Source organism: Vanellus vanellus (assembly GCF_965231255.1).
Source record: "Vanellus vanellus genome assembly, contig: HAP1_SCAFFOLD_1881, whole genome shotgun sequence".
NCBI lineage: Eukaryota > Metazoa > Chordata > Aves > Charadriiformes > Charadriidae > Vanellus > Vanellus vanellus.
In genome coordinates this window covers 1-14,526 of record NW_028128675.1, presented here as the reverse complement: position 1 = coordinate 14,526, position 14,526 = coordinate 1, and the positions used below count along the sequence as shown (strand labels likewise).

The window sequence follows — 14,526 nt, the reverse complement described above, 5'->3', positions numbered from 1 at the left end:
ATTTCCGGTTCCGGTGGGGGTGTTTCCGGTTCCGGGGTTACCGGGGCGGCCATGGGCGCTCACCTGGTCCGGCGTTACCTCGGGGATGCGGAGACGGAGCCGGACCCGCTGCAGATGCCGACCTTCCCCCCGCAGCTGGGGCTGCCGCGCCGGGAGCCCCGCGGTCAGTCCCGGACAAGGGGGGGCGGACACCGGCGGGGACACACACACACACACACAGCGGGGGGCGGACACGGCGGGGGGGGGGAACACGGGGGGACACACACCGGGCGGGGATGGGGGGGGTGACCCCGGCCCCGGGGTGTCATTGGGGTGTCCCCGCGGGACCGGATCCTCGCGTGACCCCCGTGTCCCCGCGGTGTCACACCCCGTCCCCCCACCCCCCCCGTGTGAGCTCTCGTGTGACCCCTTCGTGACCTCTCGTGTGACCCCCTCATGGCCTCTTGTGTGACCTCTCACGACCTTTCGTGTGACCTCTCCTGTGACCCCCTCGTGTCCCCTCGTGTGACCCCCCCATGACCTCTCGTGTGACCCCCTCCTGTGACCCCCTCGTGTGACCTCATGTGACCTCTCGTGACCCCTCGTGTCCCTTCGCGGGACCCCCTCGTGTCCCCTCGTGTCCTCCCATGTCCCTTTGTGTGTCCTCGTCCCTTCGTGTGTCCCCTCCACGTCACTCCCCGTGTCCCCCCGTGTCCTCTCCTGTGTCCCTCCCGTGTTCCCACCGTGTCACCCTCTTGTGCCCCTATGTCCCCCCGTGTTCTCTAACGTGTCCCCACTGTGTCCCCCTTTGTCCCCTCCCCGTGTCCCCTCATGTCCCCCCCCCCATGTCCCCACCTGTGCCCCCCATATCTCTCCCCAAGTGTCCCTCCGTGTGTCCCACATGTCCCCACCCCATGTCCCCTCCCGTGTGTCCCCCCCCCATGTCCCCCATGTCTCCTCCCCCCGTGTGTCCCCTCTGTCCCCACCCATGTCCCCCGTGTGTCCCCAAATGTCATTTGGGGAGACATGGGTTCCCCCCCCACGTCTCCTCCTGTGTCCCCGTGTCCTCTCCCATCTTGTCACACGTCCCCTGTCCTTGTCACCTCTCGCCCATCCCGGCCACGTCCCTCTGTCACCAGCGTGTCCCCATGGGGGTGGCTGCAGCACTGTCCCCCCCTCCCGTGTCTCTGTCCCCTCCTCCGCTGACATGTCCCCCCCTGTGTCCCCGTCTGTCCTCCACACGTCCCCCCCCCTGTGCCACGTGGGTCCCACTGTCCCTGCCTGACACTGCCGTGTCACCCCCTCGGGTCCCCCTCCCTGCGCTGTGTCCCCACCCGTTGCCACGTGTGTCCCTGTGGTGGCCATCCCCTCTGTCCCCACCCCTGCCGTGTCCCCCGGTCCCCGTGCTTGCCGCGTGTCCCCATGTGCCACATGGCTGCCGATGTCCCCACGATAGCCACTCACCGTGTCCCCAACCCTGCTGGGCGTCCCCACATGCCACGTGTGTCCCCACATCCCTGCGGTGGCCACCCAGTGTCCCCCGTCCCGCCACATCCCCTGGTCCCCGTCCCTGCTGCGTGTCCCCATGTCCCCGCCGTGTCCCCACCACTGCTGTGTGTCCCCACGTGCCACATGGGTGCCAATGTCCCCACAGTGGCCACCCACAGTGTCCCCAACACTGCTGTGTGTCCCCACCTGTGTGCTATTGTCCCCACCGTGTCCCCAACCCTGCTGTGTGTCCCCACGTGTGTGCCATCGTCCCCACCGTGTCCCCAACCCTTCTGCGTGTCCCCACCTATGTGCCATCGTCCCCACCGTGTCCCCAACCCTGCTGCGTGTCCCCACGTGTGTGCCATCGTCCCCACCGTGTCCCCAACCCTTCTGCGTGTCCCCACGTGTGTGCCATCGTCCCCACCGTGTCCCCAACCCTGCTGCGCGTCCCCACGTGTGCCATCGTCCCCACCGTGTCCCCAACCCTGCTGTGTGTCCCCACGTGTGTGCCATCGTCCCCACCGTGTCCCCAACCCTGCTGTGTGTCCCCACGTGTGTGCCATCGTCCCCACCGTGTCCCCAACCCTGCTGCGTGTCCCCACCAGTGTGCCATCGTCCCCACTGTGTCCCCAACCCTGCTGTGTGTCCCCACGTGTGTGCCATCGTCCCCACCGTGTCACCATCTGTGTGCCAGTGTCCCCACCATGTCCCCACTCCTGCTGCGCGTCCCCACGTGTGCCATCGTCCCCACCGTGTCCCCAACCCTGCTGTGTGTCCCCACGTGTGTGCCATCGTCCCCACCGTGTCCCCAACCCTGCTGTGTGTCCCCACGTGTGTGCCATCGTCCCCACCGTGTCCCCAACCCTGCTGCGTGTCCCCACGTGTGTGCCATCGTCCCCACCGTGTCCCCAACCCTTCTGCGTGTCCCCACGTGTGCGAGTGTCCCCACCGTGTCCCCAACCCTGCTGTGTGTCCCCACCTGTGTGCCATCGTCCCCACCGTGTCCCCAACCCTGCTGTGTGTCCCCACGTGTGTGCCAGTGTCCCCACTGTGTCCCCAACCCTTCTGCGTGTCCCCACATGTGTGCCATCGTCCCCACCGTGTCCCCAACCCTGCTGTGTGTCCCCACGTGTGTGCCAGTGTCCCCACTGTGTCCCCAACCCTGCTGTGTGTCCCCACCTGTGTGCCATCGTCCCCACCGTGTCCCCACGTGTGTGCCATCGTCCCCACCGTGTCCCCAACCCTGCTGTGTGTCCCCACATGTGTGCCATCGTCCCCACCGTGTCCCCCTCCCTGCTGCGTGTCCCCACGTATGTGCCATCGTCCCCACCGTGTCCCCAGTCCTGTTGTGTGTCCCCACGTGTGTGCCATCGTCCCCACCGTGTCCCCAGTCCTGTTGTGTGTCCCCACGTGTGTGCCATCGTCCCCACCGTGTCCCCAACCCTGCTGTGTGTCCCCACGTGTGTGCCATCGTCCCCACCATGTCCCCAACCCTTCTGCGTGTCCCCACGTGTGTGCCAGTGTCCCCCGTCCTCCTGCATGTCCCCACCTGTGTGCCAGCATCCCCACAGCCACCACCCCCTGTGTCCCCTTCCTGCCCTGTGTCCCCACATGCCACGCGTGTCCCTGCGTGTCCGCCCCCCCCCCAAATGCCGCATCCCCTTTTCCCCATCGATGTCCCCAGGGTGCCCGTCCCCGCGCGTGTGTGTGTGTGTGTGTCCCTCCCCTCCCCTCCCCGCTGGCGCTGACCCGTGTCCCCTCCCCGGTGACAGAGATGGTGGCCACGGCGCAGCAGCTGGCGGGGGGACGGGTGCCGCTGGAGCAGAGGGATTTCTGCGCCCATCACCTGCTGCGGCTGCTGCGATGTCAGCGCGACGCCTTCCCCGTCCCCTGGGAGTGCCGGGACCTGCGCCACGCCTGGGACGCCTGCCAGCACCGCGAGTACCGCCGGGACACGGGGAGGGGGACATCGGGGACACCGCGGGGTTACGGGGAACCGGGGATGTGGGGGGGACGGGGGGGGGACAGGGGATGGAGATGTGAAGGGATGGGGGACACGGAGGGGACACCGGGATACGGGGGGGATGTGGGGATGGAGGTGGCCAGGGGACACGGGGACATGGAGGGGACAGTGGGACATGGTGGGGACAGGGGATGGAGGTGTGAAGGGATGGGGGACACGGAGGGGACACCGGGGTATGGGGGGGATGTGGGGATGGAGGTGGCCAGGGGACACGGGGACACGGAGGGGACATGGGGACATGGAGGGGACAGGGGACACGGAGGGGACAGTGGGACATGGGGACAGTGGGGTACAGGGGGGACGTGGGGATGGAGGTGGCCAGGGGACACGGGGACACGGAGGGGACACGGGGACATGGAGGGGACAGTGGGACATGGGGGGGGACAGGGGACACGGGGACATGGAGGGGACAGTGGGACATGGGGGGGACAGGGGATGGAGATGTGCAGGGATGGGGGACAGGGGACATGGGGACATCTGAGGGGACAGTGGGACATGGAGGGGATGTGAGGGGGTCACCGGGACATGGGGACAGCAGAACACAGGGGGGGACATGTGAGGTCACCAGGACACGAAGGGAACATGGGGACACCGGGATACGGGGGGATGTGGGGATGGAGGTGGCCAGGGGACACGGGGACATGGAGGGGACAGTGGGACATGGGGGGGACAGGGGATGGAGGTGTGAAGGGATGGGGGACACGGAGGGGACACCGGGATACGGGGGGGATGTGGGGATGGAGGTGGCCAGGGGACACGGGGACATGGAGGGGACAGTGGGACATGGGGGACATGGGGACAGCGGGGTACAGGGGGGATGTGGGGATGGAGGTGGCCAGGGGACACGGGGACACGGAGGGGACACGGGGACATGGAGGGGACAGGGGACATGGGGACATGTGAGGGGACAGTGGGACGTGGCGGGGACAGGGGATGGAGATGTGCAGGGATGGGGGACACGGAGGGGGCACCGGGGTATGGGGGGGGATGTGGGGATGGAGGTGGCCAGGGGACACGGGGACATGGAGGGGACAGTGGGACACGGGGACATGGAGGGGACAGTGGGACATGGGGGGGACAGGGGATGGAGATGTGCAGGGATGGGGGACACGGAGGGGACACCGGGATACGGGGGGGACATGGGGATGGAGGTGGCCAGGGGACACGGGGACACGGAGGGGACACGGGGACATGGAGGGGACAGTGGGACATGTTTGGGACAGGGGATGGAGATGTGCAGGGATGGGGGACAGGGGACATGGGGACATCTGAGGGGACAGTGGGACATGGAGGGGATGTGAGGGGGTCACCGGGACATGGGGACAGCAGGACACAGGGGGGGACATGTGAGGTCACCAGGACACGAAGGGAACATGGGGACATCGGGATACGGGGGGATGTGGGGATGGAGGTGGCCAGGGGACATGGGGACATGGAGGGGACAGTGGGACATGGCGGGGACAGGGGATGGAGATGTGCAGGGATGGGGGACACGGAGGGGACACCGGGATACGGGGGGGACATGGGGATGGAGGTGGCCAGGGGACACGGGGACATGGAGGGGACAGTGGGACATGGGGGGGACAGGGGACACGGGGACACGGGGGGGACGTGAGGATGGAGATGGCCAGGGGACACGGGGACACGGAGGGGACAGTGGGACATGGGGGGGACAGGGGATGGAGATGTGCAGGGATGGGGGACACGGAGGGGACACCGGGATACGGGGGGGATGTGGGGATGGAGGTGGCCAGGGGACACGGGGACATGGAGGGGACAGTGGGACATGGGGGGGACAGGGGACACGGGGACACGGAGGGGACAGTGGGACATGGGGACAGTGGGGTACAGGGGGGACGTGGGGATGGAGATGGCCAGGGGACACGGGGACACGGATGGGACACTGGGACATGTGAGGGGACAGGGGACACGGGGACATGGAGGGGACAGTGGGACATGGGGACATGGAGGGGACAGTGGGACATGGGGGGGACAGGGGATGGAGATGTGCAGGGATGGGGGACAGGGGACACGGGGACATGGAGGGGACAGTGGGACATGGAGGGGATGTGAGGGGGTCACCGGGACATGGGGACAGCAGGACACGGGGGGGGATGTGAGGACACCAGGACACGAAGGGAACATGGGGACATCGGGATACGGGGGGATGTGGGGATGGAGGTGGCCAGGGGACACGGGGACATGGAGGGGACAGTGGGAAATGGCGGGGACAGGGGATGGAGATGTGCAGGGATGGGGGACACGGAGGGGACACCGGGATACGGGGGGGACATGGGGATGGAGGTGGCCAGGGGACACGGGGACATGGAGGGGACAGTGGGACATGGGGGGGACAGGGGACACGGGGACACGGGGGGGACGTGAGGATGGAGATGGCCAGGGGACACGGGGACACGGAGGGGACAGTGGGACATAGGGGGGACCGGGGACACGGGGGGGACGTGGGGATGGAGGTGGCCAGGGGACACGGGGACATGGAGGGGACAGTGGGACATGGGGACAGCGGGGTACGGGGGGGATGTGGGGATGGAGGTGGCCAGGGGACACGGGGACATGGAGGGGACACGGGGACATGGAGGGGACAGGCGACACGGGGACACAGAGGGGACAGTGGGACATGGGGACAGTGGGGTACAGGGGGGACGGGATGGAGATGGCCAGGGGACATGGAGGGGACAGTGGGACATGGGGGGGACAGGGGATGGAGATGTGCAGGGATGGGGGACACGGAGGGTACACCGGGATACGGAGGGGACATGGGGATGGAGGTGGCCAGGGGACACGGGGACACGGAGGGGACACGGGGACATGGAGGGGACAGGGGACACGGGGACACGGAGGGGACAGTGGGACATGGGGGGGACAGGGGATGGAGATGTGCAGGGATGGGGGACAGGGGACATGGGGACATCTGAGGGGACAGTGGGACATGGAGGGGATGTGAGGGGGTCACCGGGACATGGGGACAGCAGGACACGGGGGGGGACATGTGAGGTCACCAGGACACGAAGGGAACATGGGGACATCGGGATACGGGGGGATGTGGGGATGGAGGTGGCCAGGGGACATGGGGACATGGAGGGGACATTGGGACATGGCGGGGACAGGGGATGGAGATGTGCAGGGATGGGGGACACGGAGGGGACACCGGGATACGGGGGGGACATGGGGATGGAGGTGGCCAGGGGACACGGGGACATGGAGGGGACAGTGGGACATGGGGGGGACAGGGGACACGGGGACACGGGGGGGACGTGAGGATGGAGATGGCCAGGGGACACGGGGACACGGAGGGGACAGTGGGACATGGGGGGGACAGGGGATGGAGATGTGCAGGGATGGGGGACACGGAGGGGACACCGGGATACGGGGGGGATGTGGGGATGGAGGTGGCCAGGGGACACGGGGACATGGAGGGGACAGTGGGACATGTGAGGGGACAGGGGACACGGGGACATGGAGGGGACAGTGGGACATGTTTGGGACAGGGGACGGAGATGTGCAGGGATGGGGGACAGGGGACATGGGGACATCTGAGGGGACAGTGGGACATGGAGGGGATGTGAGGGGGTCACCGGGACATGGGGACAGCAGGACACGGGGGGGGGACATGTGAGGTCACCAGGACACGAAGGGAACATGGGGACATCGGGATACGGGGGGATGTGGGGATGGAGGTGGCCAGGGGACACGGGGACATGGGGGGGACAGTGGGACATGGGGGGGACAGGGGACACGGGGACATGGAGGGGACAGTGGGACATGTTTGGGACAGGGGATGGAGATGTGCAGGGATGGGGGACAGGGGACATGGGGACATCTGAGGGGACAGTGGGACATGGGGACATGGAGGGGACAGTGGGACAGGTACAGGGAACCCAGTGGACAGAGGGGACAAGAGGACACCGGGATATGGAGGGGACATGGGGGAGGAGATGTGTAGGGATGGGGGACACGGGGGGACACTGGGACGTGTTGGGGGACACGGGGACACCAGGACACGGCAGGGGGAAAGAGGGACGCAGCGGTACAGGGATGGGGGGGACAGGGGACATGGGGACATGGGGACAGGGGGGACGTGGGGACGGAGAGGGGTAAGGATCGGGGGGGGGGACACATGGGGACACCAGGACACAGAGGGGACATGGGGGGGGACACCAGGACACAGGGATGGGGACAGGGGACATGGCAGGGGGACACATGGGGACATGAGACGCGGGGACGGGGGAACAAGGGCATGGGGGGGAAGGTGACATGGGGACAGAGTACCGGGGACACAGGGTGACACTGGGACATGGGGGCGATGGGGGGGGGGGGACGGGACACAGGAGGGACACCGGGACATGTCAATGGGGGAGGTGACAGGGACATGGGGTGGGGGGACACCAGGAGTGAGGGGACAGGGTTGGGGACCCCATGGTGTCCTCCGGGCTTCCCCGTCCCCATCCCCGTCCCCATCTCCATGTTGTCCCTGTCCCCACGGTGTCCCCAACCCCGGGGTGTCCCTGGTGCGGCGGTGGCCCCGGTGACAGCCCGGTGACACGCCTGTCCCCAGCTACGTGATGCGCATGAAGGAGTTCGAGCGGGAGCGGCGGCTGCTCCAGCGCCAGAAGCGAATTCGGCAACGGGAGGCGGCGGCTGCCACCACCGAGTGACGGTGACAGGGGGGGGACACCGGGGACACGCAGTGACACGGGGACACCCGCCGCGCAATAAACCTGCGGAGCTGATGTCACGCTGGCCTGTCGCTGCGCTCGGGGACACTGGGGACAACGCGGTGGCTCACCCCCGGGGTGGCCGTGACCCCCCCCCCCCCTCCCTGCCAGCGTGGGGACAGAGGGGACTGTCCCCAAGGGGTGACCGTCACCCCCCATGTGTCCCCCTGGGGTGGGACGATGACAGGTCACACGCATAGAGGGGGTGACATGATTTATTGTCGCCTGCAGGGACGGGGCGGGGGACAATGACAGGTCACATGCGGGTGACACGGGCCATGGTCACAGGCCACACGTGGGTGACACCGTTTTGTCACCGACGGTGGCCTCAGACGCTGCCACCGCTGTCACCGGGTGGCTGGGTCAGCCCCGTGGGTGACACTGCCACTGGGGAGGGGACAGGGACAGCGGGGACGGGGACGCTGGGGCTGGGACCCCGTGGGTGACAAGGGACAGCAGGGCCACCTCCCCCTGTCCTGCTGTGAGCATGGGGCAGGCGACGGGCTCGTGTCCCCGTGTCACCTGTCCCCACCGCTGGCTCAGGGCCTTACCAGGGTGTCCCCGAGGCTCAGCGCAGGACGGGAGGGTGACAGGGACAGGTCAGGGTGTCACCGTGCTGTCCCTGAGGCTCAGCACAGGACAGGAGGGGGACAGGGACAGGGAGAGGTCAGGGTGTCACCGTGCTGTCCCCAAGGCTCAGCACAGGACAGGAGGGTGACAGTGACAGGGACAGGTCAGGGTGTCACCGTGCTGTCCCCAAGGCTCAGCACAGGACGGGAGGGTGACAGGGACAGGTCAGGGTGTCCCCACGTTGTCCCCAGGGCTCAGCCGGGGGGAGGATGAGATGTCCCCTCGAGGCGTTGAGGGTGTGTCACGGGCTGTCCCCGGTGTCACAGCAGAAGGGGAACGACGGGGGACCGGGGTGTCCCCGCAGGGGGTGCGTGGGGGGGTGGGGGGGTGTCCCCGCGGCTGTCCCCGATGTCACAGCAGGAAGGGGACGATGGGGGAGCGCAGGGGGGGGTAGTCGCGGAACTCCCGCAGGTAGCTGCGGTGCTTCCCCTGCGCCCAGATGGCCATCTGCACGAAGCCCACCAGCGAGAAGAGGGCCACTGCGGGGCCACCGTCACCGTGGGGGACATGGGACACACCCGGGGGGGACAGGGAACATGGGGGGGGGGGTGGGTGGGACATGGGGACACGGATGACAAAGGGACACTGGTGGGATTTGGGCAACTACGGGTGGGACGCTGACCCCAGGGTGGGACACGGGGCCCCGGGGGGGGGGTGACATGGGGAACCCGGGGTGGGACAGGGGACGTGGTGGCCCTGAGGGGGACAGGGGACGTGGGGACGGGGTCTGAGGGACATGGGAGTGGGGGACAGGGGGACACTGGGGTGGGACAGGGGACGTGGTGGCCCTGAGGGGGACAGGGGACGTGGGGACGGGGTCTGAGGGACATGGGGGTGGGGGACAGGGGGACACTGGTGGCCCTGAGGGGGACAGGGGACGTGGGGACGGGGTCTGAGGGACGTGGGGGTGGGGGACAGGGGGACACTGGGGTGGGACAGTGGATATGGTGGCCCTGAGGGGGACAGGGGACACTGGGGGGGATTGGGGATGTGGGACGCTGACCCCAGGGTGGGACACGGGGCCCCGGGGGGGTGACATGGGGAACCCGGGGTGGGACAGGGGACGTGGTGGCCCTGAGGGGGACAGGGGACGTGGGGACGGGGTCTGAGGGACGTGGGGGTGGGGGACAGGGGGACACTGGGGTGGGACAGGGGATATGGTGGCCCTGAGGGGGACAGGGGACACTGGGGGGGATTGGGGATTTGGGACACTGGGGGTGGGACGCTGACCCCAGGTGGGACACGGGGCCTGGGGGGGTGACATGGGGACCCCGGGGTGGGACAGGGGACGTGGTGGCCCTGAGGGGGACAGGGGATGTGGGGACGGGGTCTGAGGGACATAAGGGTGGGGGACAGGGGGACACTGGAGTGGGACAGGGGATGTGGTGGCCCTGAGGGGGACATGGGGACGGGGTCTGAGGGATGTGGGGGACAGGGGGACACTGGGGTGGGACAGGGGATGGGGTGGCCCTGAGGGGGACAGGGGTGTGGGGGACAGGGGGACATTGGGGCGGGACGCTGACCCCAGGGTGGGACTGAGTGCCTGGGGGGGTGACATGGGGACCCCAGGGGTGGGACAGGGGACGTGGTGGCCCTGAGGGGGACATGGGACGTGGGGACGGGGTCTGAGGGACATGGGGGTGGGGGATAGAGGGACACTGGGGTGGGACAGGGGACGTGGTGGCCCTGAGGGGGACATGGGGACGGGGTCTGAGGGACATGGCAGACACTGGGGTGGGACACTGACCCCAGGGTGGGACATGGGGCCGGGGGGGGTGACATGGGGACCCCGGGGTGGGACAGGGGACGTGGTGGCCCTGAGGGGGACAGGGGATGTGGGGACGGGGTCTGAGGGACATAAGGGTGGGGGACAGGGGGACACTGGAGTGGGACAGGGGATGTGGTGGCCCTGAGGGGGACATGGGGACGGGGTCTGAGGGATGTGGGGGACAGGGGGACACTGGGGTGGGACAGGGGATGGGGTGGCCCTGAGGGGGACAGGGGTGTGGGGGACAGGGGGACATTGGGGCGGGACGCTGACCCCAGGGTGGGACTGAGTGCCTGGGGGGGTGACATGGGGACCCCAGGGGTGGGACAGGGGACGTGGTGGCCCTGAGGGGGACATGGGACGTGGGGACGGGGTCTGAGGGACATGGGGGTGGGGGATAGAGGGACACTGGGGTGGGACAGGGGACGTGGTGGCCCTGAGGGGGACATGGGGACGGGGTCTGAGGGACATGGCAGACACTGGGGTGGGACACTGACCCCAGGGTGGGACATGGGGCCGGGGGGGGTGACATGGGGACCCCGGGGTGGGACAGGGGATGTGGTGGCCCTGAGGGGGACATGGGACATGGGGACGGGGTCTGAGGGACATGAGGGACAGGGGGACACTGGGGCGGGACGCTGACCCCAGGGTGGGACACGGGGCCTGGGGGGGTGACATGGGGACCCCGGGGTGGGACAGGGGACGTGGTGGCCCTGAGGGGGACATGGGACGTGGGGACGGGGTCTGAGGGACATGGGGGTGGGGGACAGGGGGACACTGGTGGCCCTGAGGGGGACAGGGGACGTGGGGACGGGGTCTGAGGGACGTGGGGGTGGGGGACAGGGGGACACTGGGGTGGGACAGGGGATGGGGTGGCCCTGAGGGGGACATGGGTGTGGGGGACAGGGGGACACTGGGGCGGGACGCTGACCCCAGGGTGGGACTGAGGGCCTGGGGGGGTGACATGGGGACCCCAGGGGTGGGACAGGGGACGTGGTGGCCCTGAGGGGGACATGGGACGTGGGGATGGGGTCTGAGGGACGTGGGGGTGGGGGACAGGGGGACACTGGGGTGGGACAGGGGATGTGGTGGCCCTGAGGGGGACAGGGGTGTGGGGGACAGGGGGACACTGGGGTGGGACGCTGACCCCAGGGTGGGACATGTGGCCCGGGGGGGTGACATGGGGACCCAGGGGTGGGACAGGGGACGTGGTGGCCCTGAGGGGGACAGTGACCGTGGGGATGGGGGGACAGGGGGGGGGACATGGGGACACTGGGGGGGATTGGGGATTTGGGACACTGGGGGTGGGACGCTGACCCCGGGGTGGGACAGAGGGCCCCGGGGGGGTGACATGGGGACCCCGGGGTGGGACAGGGGGACACCCCAGAGTGCTGCCCCCCCCCCCTCCCACCCCCCCCGGTGCCCCCCCCTCCATGGTGCCCCCCCCCTCACCGGGCAGACACTGTGTCATGATGGTGAACCCGATCCAGGACCCGACCTGGGGGGGGGGGGGGGGGGGGGACACAGCACCCGTCGGGGGGGGGCAGTTCCCCCCAGGGCAGTTGTGCCCCGCCCCCCCCTCCCCGGGGGCTCCCCCCTTGTGGTGACCCCCCCAGTGCACTGACACCCCCCCCCCGGGTGGTTGGGGCCCCCCCCAGCACTGTCACCCCCCCCGGCGGGTGCTGCCTCCCCCCAAAACAGTGCCCCCCCCCCCGACCAGTGTCACCCCCCCAGTGCCCCCCCCCCACTGTCACCTCCCCCAGTGCTGCCCCCCCCCGCACCCCAGTGCCCCCCCAGCGCTGTGCGCCCCCCCTAAGCAGTGTCACCCCCCCCAATGCCCCCCCAGCAGTGTCCCTCCCCCTGAGCAGTGTCACCCCCCCCCCAGTGCCCCCCAAACACCCACACACCAGTGTGCCCCCCCCCCCGGTGCCCCCCCAAACACCCCCCCAGCAGTGTCCCCCTCCAGTGCCCCCCCCCCAGTGCCCCCCCAATTACCCCATCAGCAGTGTGTCGCCCCCCCAGCAGTGTCCCCCTCCAGTGCCCCCCCCAAACACCCCCCCACCAGTTTTCCCCCCCCCGGTGCCCCCCCAAACACCCCCCAGCAGTGTCCCCCCCCCAGTGCCCCCCCAAACACCCCCCCAGCAGTGTGCCCCCCCCCGGTGCCCCCCCAAACACCCCCCCAGCAGTGTCCCCCCCCAGTGCCCCCCCAATTACCCCCTCAGCAGTGTGTCGCCCCCCCAGCAGTGTCCCCCTCCAGTGCCCCCCCCAAACACCCCCCCACCAGTTTTCCCCCCCCCGGTGCCCCCCCAAACACCCCCCAGCAGTGTCCCCCCCCCAGTGTCCCCCCCCCCAGCAGTGTCCCCCTCCAGTGCCCCCCCAAACACCCCCCCCCAGTGTGCCCCCCCAATTACCCCCCCAGCAGTGTCCCCCCCCCACCAGTGTGCCCCCCCCCAGTGCCCCCCAAACACCCCCCAGCATTGTGTCCCCCCCCAGTGCCCCCCCAATTACCCCCCCAGCAGTGTCCCCCCCCCCAGCAGTGTCCCCCTCTGGTGCCCCCCCCAGTGCCCCCCAAACACCCCCCAGCATTGTGTCCCCCCCCAGTGCCCCCCCAATTACCCCCCCAGCAGTGTCCCCCCCCCCAGCAGTGTCCCCCTCTGGTGCCCCCCCCAGTGCCCCCCCAAACACCCCCCCCACCAGTGTGTCCCCCCCTGGTGCCCCCCCAAACACCCCCCAGCAGTGTCCCCCCCCAGTGCCCCCCAAACCCCCCCCCAGCAGTGTCCCCCTCCAGTGCCCCCCCCCAGTGCCCCCCCAATTACCCCCCCAGCAGTGTCCCCCCCCCCCAGCAGTGTCCCCCCTCCAGTGCCCCCCCCCCAGTGCCCCCCCAAACACCCCCCAGCAGTGTCCCCCCCCCCCAGCAGTGTCCCCCCCCCAGTGCCCCCCCAATTACCCCCTCAGCAGTGTCCCTCCCCCCCAGCAGTGTCCCCCTCCAGTGCCCCCCCAAGTACCCCCTCCCCCCCAATGTGCCCCCCCCCCGGTGCCCCCCCCCCCCCACCTCGTAGGTGTAGTTGGGGCAGGAGACGAGGAGGAAGAGCCACGTGAAGGGGTTGCGGGTGGGGTACGGGATCTTCCGCGTCTTCGAGCCTGTGTGTGTCGTCCCCCCCCCCCCCGGCACACGCGTGTGACACCCCCACACGCGTGTGACACCCCCGTACCCCCCCCCCCGCCCCCGCATCATCGCCTGTCCTCCCTGTGCCCCCCCCCCCCCCCCCCCCCCAGTGGGTGCTGCCACAGGCGTGTGTGTGGTCACAGGCGCTGTGTGTGTGCCCCCCCCCCCCCCCGAAAAGGGGCAGCCCTTTGGCCCCCCCCAGCCCTGTGTGCCCCCCCCCCCCCCCCCCGTGTCCCCGTGTCCCCCCCCCGTGTCCCCTCACCGGCGGGGCGCAGGTTCCGCAGGGCCACGTGGATGGAGAAGTTGCCGAGTTGGCAGAACTGGATGGGGGGGGGGGGGGACATATGGGGGGGGGGCACTGAGCTGCAGGTGGCACCCGGACCCCCCCCCAACTATGCCCCCTGCACCCCAATGCCCCCCCCGCACCCCAATGCCCCCCCAGCTCCCACTGGGACCCCCCCCAGCACCCTAATGCCCCCCCAGGTCCCACTGGGACCCCCCCCCCAGCACCCCAATGCCCTCCCCAGCTCCTACTGGGACCCCCCCAGCACCCCAATGCCCCCCCCGCCCTCCAATCGCCCCCCAGCTCCCACTGGGACCCGCCCCAGCACCCCTCCCGGCACCCCAATGCCCCCCCAGCACCTCAATGCCCCCCCCCCCCGCACCCCAATCCCCCCCCAGCACCCCAATGCCCCCCCCTGCACCCCAATGCCCCCCCAGCTCCCACTGGGAC

At 69.6% G+C, this 14,526-nt stretch overlaps 2 protein-coding genes across 2 annotated transcripts; one reads left to right on the top strand and one right to left on the bottom strand.

Annotated features, from left to right (window-relative positions):
• NDUFB7 (NADH:ubiquinone oxidoreductase subunit B7) lies at positions 1-8,244 on the top strand. The gene is made up of 3 exons (XM_082500068.1): positions 1-163; positions 3,243-3,411; positions 8,070-8,244. The coding sequence occupies exons 1-3, from the start codon at positions 52-54 to the stop codon at positions 8,167-8,169; spliced, it is 381 nt and encodes a 126-aa protein (XP_082356194.1). The 5' UTR covers positions 1-51; the 3' UTR covers positions 8,170-8,244.
• Positions 8,245-8,428: 184 nt separating this feature from the next.
• Positions 8,429-14,113, bottom strand: LOC309684111 (very-long-chain enoyl-CoA reductase-like; the record flags this gene model as incomplete). Its single annotated transcript, XM_082500065.1, has 4 exons — positions 8,429-9,338; positions 12,080-12,125; positions 13,680-13,768; positions 14,056-14,113. Coding segments are annotated over 4 exons (321 nt in total), but the record flags the coding sequence as incomplete, so codon positions are not given.
• Between the last annotated feature and the right edge of the window lie 413 nt (positions 14,114-14,526).